General features: G+C 48.2%; 1 protein-coding gene across 1 annotated transcript in view; it reads left to right on the top strand.

Moving 5' to 3' along the window:
• The window catches only part of Dnai1 (dynein axonemal intermediate chain 1), a 67,049-nt gene that overhangs the window by 30,695 nt on the left and 19,554 nt on the right, over positions 1–16,800 (top strand). The window contains exons 5-12 of the mRNA XM_021634426.2: positions 987–1,113; positions 1,368–1,486; positions 1,640–1,759; positions 2,680–2,739; positions 4,293–4,427; positions 8,831–8,915; positions 13,619–13,736; positions 14,022–14,065. Coding sequence (XP_021490101.1) covers positions 987–1,113; positions 1,368–1,486; positions 1,640–1,759; positions 2,680–2,739; positions 4,293–4,427; positions 8,831–8,915; positions 13,619–13,736; positions 14,022–14,065 — 808 coding nt within the window. The remainder of the gene's footprint in view (positions 1–986; positions 1,114–1,367; positions 1,487–1,639; positions 1,760–2,679; positions 2,740–4,292; positions 4,428–8,830; positions 8,916–13,618; positions 13,737–14,021; positions 14,066–16,800) is intronic.

Here is a 16,800-nt window from a genome sequence, read left to right on the forward strand (position 1 = left end):
CGGAGGAAGAGGGCAGCCACTGGTTTAGAGAACGGAGGAAGAGGGCAGCCACTGGTTTAGAGAACGGAGGAAGAGGGCAGCCACTGGTTTAGAGAACGGAGGAAGAGGGCAGCCACTGGTTTAGAGAACGGAGGAAGAGGGCAGCCACTGGGTTAGAGAACGGAGGAAGAGGGCAGCCACTGGGTTAGAGAACGGAGGAAGAGGGCAGCCACTGGGTTAGAGAACGGAGGAAGAGGGCAGCCACTGGGTTAGAGAACGGAGGAAGAGGGCAGCCACTGGGTTAGAGAACGGAGGAAGAGGGCAGCCACTGGGTTAGAGAACGGAGGAAGAGGGCAGCCACTGGGTTAGAGAACGGAGGAAGAGGGCAGCCACTGGGTTAGAGAACGGAGGAAGAGGGCAGCCACTGGTTTAGAGAACGGAGGAAGAGGGCAGCCACTGGGTTAGAGAACGGAGGAAGAGGGCAGCCACTGGTTTAGAGAACGGAGGAAGAGGGCAGCCACTGGTTTAGAGAACGGAGGAAGAGGGCAGCCACTGGTTTAGAGAACGGAGGAAGAGGGCAGCCACTGGGTTAGAGAACGGAGGAAGAGGGCAGCCACTGGTTTAGAGAACGGAGGAAGAGGGCAGCCACTGGTTTAGAGAACGGAGGAAGAGGGCAGCCACTGGTTTAGAGAACGGAGGAAGAGGGCAGCCACTGGTTTAGAGAACGGAGGAAGAGGGCAGCCACTGGTTTAGAGAACGGAGGAAGAGGGCAGCCACTGGTTTAGAGAACGGAGGAAGAGGGCAGCCACTGGTTTAGAGAACGGAGGAAGAGGGCAGCCACTGGTTTAGAGAACGGAGGAAGAGGGCAGCCACTGGTTTAGAGAACGGAGGAAGGTGGGCACTGGTTTAGAGAACGGAGGAGGCTACATTCTGACAGCAGGCAGGGTGACAGAGTGACAGGGTCCCCTTGTGGGGTCCCTGGTCTGATTTAGCCCCTTTCTTTCCAGGAAGGCACATATAAGCCTATTGGTTTTGTGAACCAGCTAGCAGTTCACTTCAGCCAGGTGGGGAACCTGATTCCCAAAGACTCCGATGAAGGACGTCGGCAGCACTACCGTGATGAGCTAGCAGCAGGTAGGACTGTGGGCCAGCCTAACGCTGCAGCCAAGCCTGGCTCTCTGAGGACTCCGTCCCTCCAGAGCTTTGTGGGCCTCTACTTCCATGATGTCCAACAGCAAGCTGTTTGGACAGGCCTGAGAGCCCCCCGCACCCAAAGTCAGGGAAGGCTCAGGGCATAAGCAGAATCTGAAAGGCAGGAAGAAAATGACCCTGCCTGCTAGAGCCTGAGCAGGTGTGGATCCTGAGCTCATCAGCAACATCTTGTCAAGGCTCCCAGGAATCTGCCAAGGTGGTGACTTCAGATACGGAAATCTTTGAAGAAGACGAAGAACCCAAAGAAGGAGAAACTGAAGCCGGGAGTCAGACAGATATACCTGCTGCAACTGAGGTGGATGGTTGTTCCTTGTCCCCACTACGCCAGATAAGCTGTGGATGGAGGCTTTCGGGGTGGGAAGTAGAGGCTGCCAATGCTTTGGGCAGCATCTTCTCACCTGCCTGCATCGTACTTGATCAGGGTGTCCTTCCTGATCTTTATTTCCAGATGCCTGAAAAAGTGATTGAAGAAGAACTGATGGCTCCTGTGCAGCCCAGAGAACGAAAACTAACTAACCAGTTTAACTTCAGTGAGAGAGCATCACAGACCTTCAACAACCGGCTCCGGGTAGACACCTTTACTGTGACGCTCTGTGCTGTGCAATGGGAAGGCAGACACAGGCCTGAGATTGGTTCTTGTAGGCCTGAGACTGGCAGATGTAACAGGGAAGACCAGTTTATCTCTCCAAAGAGAACCGCAAGCCATCTAGCCAGTTGGGGGGTGGCTAGAGCCCTCAGACCTCACTGAGAGGCTGACACTTGGGCTAGACTTGAAGAGAGAGTTGAAATCAGGACTAGAGTATGCCAGCAACATAGGGAGTCTTGGAACAATATAACTGAAATTGATGGTCTCTATGGTAGATCAGCTTAGACATGCTAGAATGTTTCCTGACTATGAAGGATCCTGAGAACCAGGCTGAGAGAGCCTGGCAGGTTTTAGGTGAGACATACATACATACATACACACACACACATACACACATACACACACACACACACGTGTTCTACAGTAGTGCATCTATGATGGAGCGTAGCACCCTGTGTGGTCCTTAGGCTGATGTTGGATAATAGGGTGATACTTAATGGGGAGGATGCAGAGATCACATTATTAGGGAGAAACCTTCTCTTGTAAGGGACATTAGCCCCAGCACTTGTGGGAGGCTGGCCTCTGTACCCTGTGTCTGGAGACTGGTGACATGTTGGCTTCTTGAAAATCTGTCCATCCTCCACCTGGACCCTTTCTTGATTAAAAACTGTCGAAGTTTTTCTTCACTGCCCTTGCCCTTCAGCTTAGGCTACTGAAGGAGGCCAAAATGGAAGAACAAATGTGGGATCTGAATAATTAAATCTTTCACCAGGCTCTTCTTTGCTTCCCCAGCTCTGTTACATCCCTTCCTCAGCTCTAACCAGAATTCTACTAAAGATGTACTGTTGGGTTAAGTGAGGGGGTGAATCCATCCATGGGCCTCGGTTGTCACTGTTCTCTAGGATCGGGAGTGTCAGATGGAGCCTCCACCGAGGACAAACTTTTCAGCCACAGCCAATCAGGTAAGATCCTGGCTCAGCCTGAAAACTGCCATCATCTGCACTCCAGTACATCCTGGAGCATTCAGCAGCGATAGGCTCCTCTTACAGTCTGCCTTGATTATCCTGAGAAGCCAGTCTCTGAACACTAGGCACATCACACAACAGGTACCCAACAGTAAGCTCTGGACCAACCGCATGCCTGTAGGCCAAGGTGGTACATGCTGGAGACACGGCTTCTGGAGTTTCACCTCACAACAAGTGAGAATGCTTGCTCCCAGGAGCTCTAGGGAGCCTATGGCACCCTGTGACTGGCTTTAAAGTATCAAAGTACTTTTGACTGCCTTTACAGCAGCCTTTGGCATTCTTGCAGAACCCCCACCCCCATCCTTCCCCATTAAGCCCTAGTGGCTGGTGGTGCTGACTTGGAGACCTAAGCTCAGGCCCAAGCTCGGCTGGTTCCTCTATGAGATCCTAGGCACAATATGCTTCACTTCTTAATGCTTTTGTTTCTTTCTTTGTCAATAAAGGATGATAAGCTGCCTCTCTCTGAATGAGATAGCAAATGCTGAAGTGCCTTGCTGAGAGGCCTATTGGCCTTCAGGCAAATCTTTTAAGTGTAAGGTGTGTCTGTAAGGGTCTGGCCTCCAGGTGGCAGTGACTGCCCGGTCTAGGGAACACTCTGTCAGCTGCTGCATTTGCCCAGCACCAGAGCCTTGCTGCTGCTTCTGCTGCTTGGGCTTGCCTTCAGGTCCAGTTGGCAGATACTTATTTATTTCCTTCTGATCTTAAGATGTGGACAGTGAAGTACACAGCCAGCTTGAGCCAAATAGGTTTATCCTGTTTCCATGGAGGCAGACACTTTTTCCATTAATATTGTGTGTGTGTGTTTGAGTGTGTGTAGGTCAAAGGACAGCTGGCAGGACTCAGTTTTCTTTCCACCATATGGTCCTAGAGATTGAACTCAGGTCATCAGGCTTGGTGGAAAGTGCCTTATCTCCAAGCTATCTCACCAGGTTGAGTAAAAAAAAATAATAATAATAATTTAAGATTTATTTATTTATTATACAGTGTTCTGTCTGCATATACCAATACACCTGCATGCTAGAGGAGGGCTCCAGATCCCATTATAGATGGTTGGGAGCCACCATGTGGTTGCTGGGAACTGAACTCAGGACCTCTGGAAGAGCAGCCAGTGCCCTTAACCTCTGAGCCATCTCTCCAGCCCATAAGCTTTTGTAAAAACATCTTTAAATTCAGTTTTAGAAGTCTCTAACAAACTGTTGGTTGCACAGTTTTCTGCCTGGTGGGGGTGAAACCTAGAACAACATTCATTGATCTCCAGCTTAAGATTCAGACTCTGTGCTAGCTCAAAGGAACCCTGAAAACTCCATCCTGCCTTTTCCAGGGTGATTAGCACGGAAGACAGACTTTGACCATGTAGTTACAATGAGCCAATTGGAGTGTGCTATGGAGACATTTGATGGGGGTTAATATGACCAACTCTTGCAGGCTGACAAGCTGGCAGGAGTGAAATCTGTGCCCTGTGGTGACTCTCCTGTCTTGCTCTCACCTAGTGGGAAATCTATGATGCTTATGTAGATGAGCTTGAGAAACAGGAAAAGACCAAAGAGAAGGAGAAGGCAAAGACTCCAGTGGCTAAGAAAACAGAGAAGATGGCCATGAGGAAACTGACGTCTATGGAGTCCCAGGTTTGGTGGGGGAGATCTACAGCTGTCACATAATGTCTGAATGGGATCTTGGGCTGTGGGTAAACAGAAGCTCGGCTCTTTAGAAGGTTTCACAGATACTCAAAGGGTAAGGCTGATATTGATGGGTGATTTTTTTACCTTGGGAGAAGATGTGATAGCAGAGAGAATTGTGTCTGGCAGTCCACATCTCTCGAATCCCTATTCTGAGGGTCAGAAGGGTTTGGGAATTGCCGGCCTAAGACAGACTTTCTTGAACAGTTTCTATTATCTGTATTGCAGGAAAGTTAAGGAGTCTGTTCACAGTAGGGTGTGATCTAGAGATAAGTCACTCTCCTTGAGCCTAGGGTGAAGATGATAAATTTCTCTGCCCTCCGTCTTCTGTTTAATTATGTCTGATAAAGTGATAGTTTTAGTTGTCAACTTGACAACTAAATCATCTAGGAAGAACTACCTAGGAAGAATGGCTTAGGAAGGCTCACCTAGGAAGAAGGCTCAGTGAGGAACTGTGTGGGTCAGATTGCCCTTTGAGCATCTCTTGGGGGACTTGTCTTTTTAAAATGCATTTTAATTTTTTATTTTATGTAATTAGTGTGAAGGTGTCAGATCCCTTGGAATTCACATTATAGACAGTTGTGAGCTGCCATGTGGGTGCTAGGAATTGAACCCGGATCCATTTGGAAGAGCAGACAGCGCTCTTAACCACTGAGCCACAGGGAATTGTTTTGATTGCATTAATTGATGAGGGAAGACCCAACCTATTTCAGGTGACACTATTCCCTGGGTTTGGGCGCTGAGTGGAGAGCCTGAGCTAAGTATCAGGCATGCATGTATTCATCCTCTCTCCCCGACTGTGATGCAAATAGTTGTCTCAAGTTCCTGCTGCCCTGAGTTGCCTGCTATGATGTATTGTAACCTGGAATTTTGAGCTAAACTAAACCTTTATTCTCCTAAGTTGCCTTTGCCAGGGTATTTTTATCACAGCAGCAGAAGTGAAACTAGGTCAGTGAGCCTTCAGGGCCATGCTCCAGTCCAAACCTAATCCTAGACACTGTCAACATCAGGTCAATGGATGTAGCCACCTTGAGTTGGAGCCAAGTGTGTGTTTCAGAAAGACCATGGTTGCGGGCTTAGAGCAGTGCAGCCAGCAGGAGTGTGGGGATCAGCATAGAGCTAAGTGATTGAGCCATAGAGTGATAGCATGGAGGAGGCCACACAGGAGATTCTGGAGAACTTCATTTATTCCCGCAGCAGAGAAATATCTGGCTCTGGAGATGGAGTCCCAGAGTGGAGATCCTATGGGTGTAGCCTGCTTTGGAAGGAGGGTCACAGAAGCTAGAGGCTGGTTTCAGCACTTTGGAGAGCGCTCAGGGCACCTCTCGGGAGGCAGTTCTGCTCCTCTCCAACCATATTAAAACGCAGCTCAGTTAAAAGAAGTTGTTTTTGTATCTCAGGTGTGCCCACTTCCACTTAGTTCTGTTCCATGATCCTGATGTCACATTTGAAGGGATGTTTGATGACCAAGAGACACTATCTTTCCGTTTTGTTTTTGAGTCACTAACCAAGCTGCATGATGGTGGACGTGCTGATTTCCTCAGTCCGTGGGTGGCATAGAATCCCCACCTTGAGGGCCGTGAGGATCCTTGGCTCCCTTGCACCCTTCCTCAGAGGAAGGGGATGTCAGAGGAGGTTCTGGTCTGGGTTAGGGTCAATGTGAAGATCTGTGAGGGTTTGGGCTATTGGCTCTGCTTGAACCCACAATGGCAGAAACCCCAACTGGAATGATTAAGACCCAGAAACCAGGAGGAGACTGTGGCTAAAACTGAAAACTTTCCTGAGGCTAAAATCTGCCAAAGCTGATGCCTAGCGTTCCCCATAACTCTGGGTTCTTCCAGCTTTGCTGACATGGAGAACAGAGGGATAGGCAGATTCTTACTTGCTTTCTTCAGGGAGTACCTTGGTAATAAACCTCTCCCCAAAGGAGTTGAGTTGTAGCTGGGAATGCCAGTACTGAGCCAGGCTGTCTGTAGAATAGAGAATGGCAGGAGCACCTCTTTTGCCCAGGTCTAGAGCGTGAGCACAGGAGCATCATTTCCTCAAAGACCTCAGTCTACTTAGGTTGGTAAAAACCTCAGGTGTGGGCAGCGAGAAAAGTGTAAGTTCACGATACCCTATGGGAAGGTCTCCAGTAATGGACCTCAGGTCTCAAGCTCATCAGCAATTTGGCTGAATATACTGAAAGGAAGATTTGGCAGGCGTAAGGAAACAAACGGGATCAGAAGCCACAGTTCAGTCAGAGCCCATAAAGAGATGTGGCTACTCCAATAGCACAGCACCTAGAACAATGGAAGTAATAGCCTACTGTCCTCTCCTCTGACCACAGCTAGGGTCCTGTGCCTTCAGGACAAAGATAGTGTAGTCAGACTGTGCAGGAACTAGCTTCCAGCCTGGCCTTGATAAAATGAGCTGGAGTTTTCTGAAGCCTCAGCTCTCCCAGGTGTAAAGCCATCTTAATGACATCATATTTGCTAGGTTGTTGAACAAACCCGCAATAGTGTGTGTGCAGCACCAGCATTATTACAGTTAGTAGCATGCCACACCAGGGCTGCGAAGCTTGGAAGAGAAGGAAGTGCTGCTGGGAGGAAATGAGGTACTGCCTTGCATAATAAAAGGGGTTACCTTCAGGTATGTAGTTTCCTGTGGCAAGAGAAGAGAGTTCAGATTGCAGGCAGACAAGCCAGGGAAGTGGGGTCAGTTAACTGACTCTCCATCCACAGCAAGCCCTGCCTCTCACAGGTCTTGCCTGGGAGCTATAAAAAGAGGGGATTATGCTTTGGGTCAAGAAGTGAAAGAACTGTGTGAGAACTGGTAGATCTGAGCACTGTACTTACAGACTCCAACGTTTGCCCTCCTTGCCCAGTTTTCTGAGATAGAGTCAGTCTGGAGTGTCTTGAGGGACCCTCCGGGAGCCATTTCCCAGAAGCCAATGTGAGCACCTCTACCTGTAAGCTGTGCTTCTTCTGAACGCATGCCAGGATGAGCTAAACTAACATAGGTGTGACTGTATTTCCTCCCCACAGCAGTCTCTGAGGGAGATGCTGTCCATCCAGCCTCCCTTTGTCACATGACTCTATGACTCAGAGAATTCAAGTACCTGGCTCAGGGTTGCATCCAGCTCCTTCCTGCTTAGTGGACTAGGAAAGAAATACACACGCATCTGTGTGATCTAGAACCTAGTTTCTTTTTAAGTTTTCAAAATAGATTTTATTTATTTAATTTGTGGGAGGAGTGTCTCACAGGAGCCAAGCATGTGTAGAAGTCAGAAGATAATCTGTGGGAATCGTTTCTCTCCTTCCACAATGTGAATCCCGCGGACGAACTCAGGTGCTGGGGTTCTACCCACTGAGCAACCTTGCCAGGCCTAGAACCGAGTCTTTCAATCACAGCCCAACGTGGCCTCTCCCAGGAGTACTAATCTCAAGAATGACATGTTCAACTCATGGATCCTTCTGGATGCCCACATAGCTTATTCCCTCTAGCCACTCACCCCAAACTCTTTGCACTTTTCTTTTCTAGAGTTTATTTTTATTATTTTAACTGTGTGTATGTGGGTAGATGGGTTGTGTGCACATGAATGAGGTGCCTTTGGAGTCCCAAAATCACGAATTGCTCTGGAGCTGGAGTTAGAGGTTGTTGTGTGCTGGGGAAGGGACTCCAGTCCTCTGCAAGAGCAGTAAGGGCTCTTAACTGCTGAGCCATCTCTCCAGCCCCTTCCTGTGCTTTTCTTGCAACCCTGAACTTCTTGCTTCTCCATTAACCTGCGAAGTGGTTTATTTTATGGGTTTGTGGAAGCTGCTTTTTCATTCAGGGGTTGTTTTCCAGGGTAGAACTTGCTGCTTTATCTGTGGTCTGAGAAGGGCCTCTGGTTAGCAGGCCCAGTTTGGCCTTGCATTCCACATTCAGCTCATCTCTACCTATCTAGGCCTCTGTGACTCCCTAATCCTGAAACTAAGTAAAGAGTTTGGGCCAGAAGATCCCTGAGGCCTTGTGTGGGGATCTGTTGCTCCCTGGTCTGAGAAAGCCTCTGCCACCACCAATGCCTCTAACAGGTCCTTGAGTGCTCTGCCTCCGATGCCTCCCTGGTCTCTGTTCAATGCCTTTTCTTGATCTCAGAGAGATACCTTTTCCAAAACAGACTCCAGATGGAAGAGTGAGAGGCCGCTTTACCCAGGGCCCAATACATCCACTCTGCCCCCGTGCACCTGTGAGGGAAGGGCTCCTAGCATGTGGTGTCCGTGTGGGGTACATTTGGCTGTGAACCACTTCTGAGCCGTAGGTAACCACGGGGTCATATGACCTTCACAGGCACTAACTGATAAAGACATGTGCCTTTCCATATCCCACAGAGTGATGACATCACCAAAGTGTCCCAGGCTGCTAAAATTGTAGAGCGCATGGTCAACCAAAATACGTACGATGATGTTGCTCAAGGTAAGACCTAAGAGGATAGTAGATATGATCGTTTTTAGGTGTGTGTGTGTGTGTGTGTGTGTGTGTGTGTGTGTGTGTACATGCGCGTGCTAGCATATGTAAGTCTCTTCCTTGTCTGAATGTACACTACATATGTGCCATGCCCACAGAGGCCAAAAGAGGGCATAAATCTCTTATAACTGGTGTTATAGACACTTGTGAGCTTATGGGTACTGGGAACCAAACTCAGATCCTTTGCAAGTGCTCTTAACTGCTGAGCCAACTTGCCAGTCCTGACAATAGTATTTAATATTCTTCACAAAAGATGAACATTTGAGTGTTCCATGCTAAATCCTATAGTAAAAGGGAAAAAATAAAACCACAACAAAACCAAAACCAAACACCTCACTTCCTCCTCTGGGTGCCACTGAAAAAAATAAGACTTATGCAAGTCCATCATGAGTGGTGGTGTGAAAACAGTGGGCGCAATGACGTGATGTGACATGTAGCAAAAATGAGCTGCAATGAATAGCAATGTGGTGTCACCTTCCCAGTCCTGGGGAGCAGGCAGAGCAGGAATGATTACTCTGACTTTGCATATGAGCCACAGAGGCTAAAGCTTCCTGAGTCTTTGAGTAGCAAAGAGAAGGCAGATTTAGGTCTTGAGCTTGTGCCCTAGTCTTCACCCAGTTGGCTTGAAGATGCTGACGTAAGAATTCATGGGAGAGGAACTTCTCTGGAGGCCCCTCCCTCAAGAAGAGAAAAATAGGTGGTGGTACACACCTGTGATTCCAGCACTGGGGAGGCAGAGGTCTCCCCAGTAAGTTTGGGGCCAGCCTGGGCTATAGAGTGAATTCCAGGACAGTGGGGCTACACAGAGAGACCCTGTCTTGAAAAACAAAATGAAACAAACGAACAAACAAAATAACAACAAAGAAGGAAAAGGAGTAGGAGGAAAAGAAAAATAAACCTGGGGTGCACGGAAAAGGCAAAGGATGGCCTCAGGGAGCACTCGGTGCCAGGGACATGCAGGCTCTGTTGAGATGGTGCAGAGGAAGGCTGTACTCAGCAGAGCATGGCATGAGCAGTGACTTGGTGGCAAACATTGGTAGGAATCGACACTGGGAGCGGGGCGAGCAGTAGGCTCAAGGGCCCAAACAGGAGCTCTTGGGAAATGGTGAGAATTCAGGCTGAAGAGGCGGTTAGGGCCTTCTCTCTAGACAGCTGCTCTGCTTTGCCAGGCAGAGCAAAGCTCAGTGAGAGCAGAGCAAAGGAGGGTGTGATTGGGCAGAATTCCGGGACAGAGGTGAAGGTATGGGATGGAACAGACTTCTCCATGCCTTGTCAGGTTGTAGCATAGCGAATGGAACAAGGGCGAGCTGTGATAGTGGAAAAACAAGCACGAAAAGCTCACCGGGAAAGGGCTTTGTGCCAGGCATTGTGTGGTACATGTGGCCATAGCATTTTATGTTTTCTGGGCAGCTCTGCGTGACACGAAGAGCATTGTCATCCCATTTTACAGATGAGAAACCAAGCTAATATGCTACTACTTGAACAAAATCACAGGCTGTGGGAGTTGTGAGTGGTGGAGCCAGAACCGGAACACAGTCCCCTTGGTAGATCTTTGACTAACTACTTTACCATGGGGCTACAGCCACTGAGCTGGAGGGGCATTTCCATGAACTCACTCAACAGATCTACGGAGCAACTAGTTAGTGACGAGGTGAAGAGGGAAACTGATTCAGAAATGCCTCAATCCTGGGGGCCTGGGAAAGTGTGGTATCTCTGACAGTGCTAAGGAAATGGAATCCTTCCCGTGGTGTGAGCAGCACGTTCCCAAGTGACTTGTATTTCCCTAAGAGCTTGTGCATTTATGTGGAGCAGCCACCTCCAGAACTGCCAATGCCAGGCTGCAGGCTGATCTTCCTTGCTGACAGCCTAGGGTCCTTTTTGGTGACTTGATGCTCATTGCTCACCCATGGGACACAAAAACTAAGGCTCCAAGACCAGCAGGCCAAACGAGCCCCCTCATTATTGTTCAGGCTGAAAACAACCTTGAGCTTTTCAAAGCTGTCAAAGTGCACAGCAGCTGTGAATGGACTTGTTACTCACACAGCTTTGCTTCCTGAGACCCAGTCTCTGCCAGTGGCCCACCACAAGGTGCAATTAATACCCATGGAAAAATTGGCCTTGTGAACCGCTTTTATTTACAAGAACACAGTCACATTAAAATGCATTGAACTTTGATTTTTTTTTAAAATTGTACAGTGTTTTCCCTTTGGGAAAGTGTAATCATGAAAAAGAAATAAAAATAAAGAAGCGTTACCAATTAATCCTCACACTGAAATGAGGGATTTTCAAAGTTCCCCTATGCTCAGGAATCTTGATGTGATCAAGGCTCACACCTTTCTGACCACTCAAAAAATTTTTTTCCCAAGAGAGTTTTGAAGTTAGGATGCAATCCTACAGCCTCAAAGTATGGAGCATTGTGGGTAGGTCTGGGTAATGATTGGACAGACTGTAGAATTAGAGAGTTCTTTCTGATTGGCCATCTCACCTGAAAGAAGACAGACCATTTCTTAATGGCTTTATGTCTTTGAACTCCTTGGAAGGATGTTGGCACAGTGTCCTGGAGGCACAAGGATGGCTATAACGTTGTCCTGCTCTCTAGGAAGGAGCTATGTGGCATGGAAGTCAGGCAAAAAGACTGACAGATGTCTTAGTAGAGGAGAGGCAGGATTGGACTAGAAAAGAAATTAACTCTACTCAAAAGAGCCATATATGCAGGTACGGTGGCTCATGCCTGAATTTGCGGCATTCAGGTGGCTGAGACAGGAGGGTTTCCCTGAATTACAGACCAGTCTGGGCAATGTAGTGGGAAAAAATAGAACTAGCTACTTAGAAGACTGAGGCTGGAAGATCACTTGAGCCCAGACATTCCAGTCCAGCTTGGGTAATATTAGGTTTCAGGCCCTCTAGCTGCCACATGCAAATTCTCCTTCTCCTCCCTCCCTCCCTCCCTCCCTCCCTCCCTCCCTCCCTCCCTCCCTTCCTCCCTCCCTCTCTTCCTCTTCCTCTCTCTCTCTCTCTCTCTCTCTCTCTCTCTCTCTCTCTCCTTCCATGCCCCCAAAATTAGGTCACACTCCTCTGCAACTCTCTCCTGACAGAGTTGATAAGCAACACTTGAAAGTGAGACTCCATTCTCTAAGAAAGAAAAGGAAAATGAAGATCCTATAAAAGAAGAGAATGTTGACTAAAATAAAATAAAGAACAAGTAGGAGCCAGCCAGGCAGGGTAAGGCATTCTAGACGTGGAAAAGCTCGAAGAAACACAAGGACAGCTGTTAAAGAGAGGAAAGAGGAAGTGGAGGTGGTGGTGAGGAGCCTTGATCTGACCAGAGAACCTAGTTCAAAGAGAGCCACTGAGAAGATTCAGGGGCATAGGGAGGGCCATGCGCTGGAGAGAGTTTGCTCTTGCTCTGCTAGCCCTGAAGGGCATGGGCTGAAGGAGAGGTATGGGGGTGGGGAGGTTGGAAAGACCAGCTTGAAGAATATAATAGGCAGGTAATGGGTTTGGGGATATTAATCTAGGTAGTAGCAATGAGCTTTAAAAAGATGGATATAGGGCTGGGCGTGGTGGTGCTCACCTTTAATCTCAGCACTTGGGAGGTAGAGGCAGGCAGATCTCTGTGAGTTAGAGGCCAGCCTGGTCTACAAAGCAAGTCTAGGATAGCCAGGGCCACACAAAGAAATCTGTCTCAAAAAACAAAACAAAACAAACAAAAAAAAAAAAACAAAACAAGAAAAAGGATTTTAAAAGACAGGAGAAAAATAGAAAATATAAGAAAAGATAGAGGCAGGCAGTAGTGGCACGTGCCTGAATCCCAGCACTTGGGAGGCAGAGGCAGTAAGACCTCAGTGAGTTCAAGGACAGCCTGGTCTACAAAGGGAAACCAGGACAGCCAGGGCTACACGGAGAAATCTATCTCAAAACAACCCCCCCCCCCCAAGGAAAAGAAAGAAAGAAAAGAAAAGGTAGAAAGAAATCAGCCAAAGATTCCTAAGCTTTCTAGTTTAGGTAAATGGAAAGGTGAGGCTTCTGGCTAACTCAGCAAAAAATGAAGGCAGTGATGATTTTAAGGAGGAAGCCGAGTTTTGGGAACCCATGGCTAAGTGTCCAGGTGGCTGCCTTACAATGAGGTTTGGAAATGAGTATAAAGTTGGGCTGTATTTTAGGGATCTAAGTGGCAGAATGAATAAAACTATTAATCAATTAGTTTTATTAACTATAAATTAACTATAAATGTATCTATAAATATTATAACTACAAAACTATTAACCAATTAATTAATTAATGGAACTATTAATCAAGAGATTAGGCCTTTTAAAGCCTAACCCTTGTTATCTGGTTGCTCTCAACTGAGCTTCCAAAGCACTGAGGAAGCTTGCAAGGGTGAGGGATGCAAAGCGGGATTCTGTGCACTCTGGATGCTTTACTGTAATTTCCCCCAACAACTAATATACATAGAGAACTTATGTGTCTGGCACTTTTCTAGACACTTTGCATATATTAAATCCAATCTGTATTTTCAGGATAGTCCTTTGAAATAGGTACTATTACTATTTCCAGCTCCAAACACAAAGAGGTTCATTGTATTGCCCAAAGAGATAACAATTTGCTTCAAAGTGTCAGTCCCTAGTTGACTGTGTCTATTTGTGTTTAAGATTTTAAGTACTATGAGGATGCTGCTGATGAATACAGGGACCAGGAGGGTACGCTGCTGCCTCTCTGGAAATTTCAAAATGACAAAGCCAAACGCCTGGCTGTCACTGCCCTCTGCTGGTGAGTACAGCTATTGCAGCAAACCTCGGCCCCATCAAACCCCGAGCCATAAGATTCTAAGACTATTGCACTTTACATCCAATGAGACATCGACACAGTAGGGGGAAAATAGGACCTGGATTCTTATTGGCTCTCAGGATCATCTAATGTCTACCATTGGTAAGAATCTAAGCTGGACAGTGGATGTCTGCAGGGCAGTTAGTCACCAGTGCCCACAGGGAAGTTCATGTCCATGGGAGGGTGGTGTCTGTTTCCTGTGTCAATGAGTTTACATTTCTTTTGCAGGAATCCAAAGTACAGGGATCTTTTTGCAGTGGGACATGGCTCCTGTAAGTGCTGTATTTATTCATTTGTTGGCTCATGCAAACATCAGACACTAGGTTCCTAGTCTGTTCAGAGCTTTTTGCCAGGGGTGAGAAATACAAAGATGACCAGGATGTAGTCAGTGGCCCTCCGAAAGAGCTTGCAGTCTAATGCAATGGCTCTCGACCTTCCTAGTGCTGCGACCCTTTAATATAGTTCCTTGTGTGTGGTAACCCCCACCCATAAAATTACTTTTGTTGCTACTGCGTAACTGTAATTTTGCTACTGCTATAAACTGTAACGTAACCATCGCGTTTACCAGGGTGGTAGGTGATCCCTTTGAAAGGGTCATTTGACCCTCAAAGGAGTCACAACTCACAGGTTGAGAACCGCTGGTCTAATGGGAACACCCACTCTCATTTGGGCAACTTGTATTGGTCAAAAGAATAGAGCTGAATATGTCAATTGAAACTCAAAGAACAAAGGGGAAAGCTTTGTAGCACAGGGACCAGGACAGGCTGAGTCTGCAGGCAGGCCACCCCTCAAAGCACATTTCAAAAAGGAAACCACTGAGGGGGTTCTAGAAGAGCAGGGACAGGTTCAGTACAGGAAGGACTGCAGGTCTGAGAATGAGGCTGGGGGGCCAGGTGTGGGTGTGCCAAGGAGAAATGGAGAGAACTTAGCCACTCCGGGGAGTAGGATGGAGGCCCCCTCCCTGCCCCTCACCTGGCCTTCCTGAACTCGCCTGAGGCAGGGCAGAGGTGAGCAAAGGCAAGTACTTGAAGTTTATTTTTCTGTTCCTGAGCCACTGGAGAGCACAGTTATCTGTGCTTCTGGTCCTGCCAGGACATGTTCAAGGTGGGAGGTGGCACATGCTGATAACTGTGTCCAGGCAATTTGCTGTTCCTTCATATTACTCAGGCCAACCAGAAGCACCAACCATTGAGCTGGATGGTCCCTGTTCTTAGTGGGAAGGGTCCTACAGGGCAAGCCAGGCACTGCTCCCTAACGCTGACAGCTTGTTCTTTGGCTGGGAGAATTCACTTCTGTGAACAGAAAAACCTTTCCTTTCTCCAAGCTGCTGCTGGCTGGCAGGCATACAAGCTCCTGGTCACTGCCCCTTAGATTAGCAATTCGTTCTTTGACCAGGGTAGGGATTCAGGAGAGGGGGTCAGGGAGAAGTTGGTGTTTGTCATTCCTGTCAGGGAGGAGGCCTTGGAGCTGCTCCCAGTCCTGTGGTCTGGGCTGCCTTTGAGGATGCCCTAAATGCCTGCTTTGTGTCCCTACTCCTGAGGGTGGGCTGCTGCCAAATGGGAAGCACCCTCCCCTCTGGCAGAGAACTAGCACATTCCTCCCCCTCTGCTGCAGCTACTGGGCCTGGCTTAGAGCCTAAGGTTGGGTAGGCCCTCCCAGGACTGGGTGTGGAAACCCACGTGAGTCCCATGCTCTCTGCTTGCAACTGAGGTGAGAGTGTGGGATCCTCTGCAGAAGGTGGGAGGAGAAACTCCATAAGTTCTTGCCCATCTTCTAGCCAAGGTCAGATGCAAGGTCATATGGAGGCCATCCATGGGAGGCGGCCTTAGTCAGGAAAGTTAATACCTTCCATGAGGGAATGGCCTCAAGTTGACAGGCTCACTGCCCTCCTCTGGGCAAGCATTCACCCAGGAAATGTTTCTTTGTCTTTCATCTCACATAGCCCCAGTAGCACCCACGGGCAGCTATAGTCCTCCCCTGGAGGACTATCTCTTCTCAATATCTCCATCTCAGTACCATCAGGAAGCCTGGTATTTACACACAAGGCTGATTATTGCTGCTTTCTTGTTCCTGTCTGCTGCACAGCAGATCCCTAAGCAGAGCAAGGGAGATAGAGAATCTCTACAGAAGCCAGTGGCAGGGGCAGTGCTGTTCACTGCTGTCACTGGCACAAGAGTTACTGGCCAGCTGTGGGCCTGAGCAGGGCCACCTGAGCATTGGCTCTTGAGATCACCTGAGGCATCCTAGGTTCTTAGACTCCCCAGAAGGAAAAGCTCAAGGTGAGGCAGCACCTGGTTGTGGACAGGGTCGTTGTGAGAAACAGCTGGTCTCACCAGTTTCCAGCACAATCTTTGAAAGTTCCCAAATACTATGCCCCCAGAGAGAGAAAAAAAAAAAAACTGGCTGAAGACAAACACTGAATGAGAATTCAGGTATACTGGCGAGTTTAATCCTGATGGGTGCAGACCAGGCCTCTTCAGCTTTCTTTTCCCCCTAAAATTCCTAGATGTTTATTCTGGGACTCAGCCACAGAAAAATTAAGGTAGTGTCTTAGTTACAGTCACTACTGCTGTGAGAACCAGGACTAAAGCAACTGCGGAGGAAAGGGCTTATTTGGCTTAGGCTTCCGCGTCACAGGTCCTCACCAAAGGAAGTCAGCACAGGAACTCAAGCAGGGCAAGAACCTGCAGGCAGGACTGGTGCAGAGGCCATGGAGGGTGCTGCTTACTGACTTGTTTCCCATAGCTCACTCAACCTGGTTTCCTGCAGGACCACCTGCTCAGGGGACGCACAGCCCACAGTGGGCTGGCCCTCCTCTACCAATCACTAGTTAAGAAAATGCCCTACAGGCTTGCCTGCAGCCCATCTTATGAAGACATTTTCTTAGTTGAGGTTCCTCCTCTCAGATGGTTTAGCTTGTGTCAAGCTGACATAGACTATGCAGCACAGGTGAGACAGGCAGACATGTTCTGGGGCCTGCCACATCCTTAGCACAGTTCCTGGGGCT

Source organism: Meriones unguiculatus, chromosome 1, assembly GCF_030254825.1.
Source record: "Meriones unguiculatus strain TT.TT164.6M chromosome 1, Bangor_MerUng_6.1, whole genome shotgun sequence".
In the NCBI taxonomy this organism is placed as follows: domain Eukaryota; kingdom Metazoa; phylum Chordata; class Mammalia; order Rodentia; family Muridae; genus Meriones; species Meriones unguiculatus.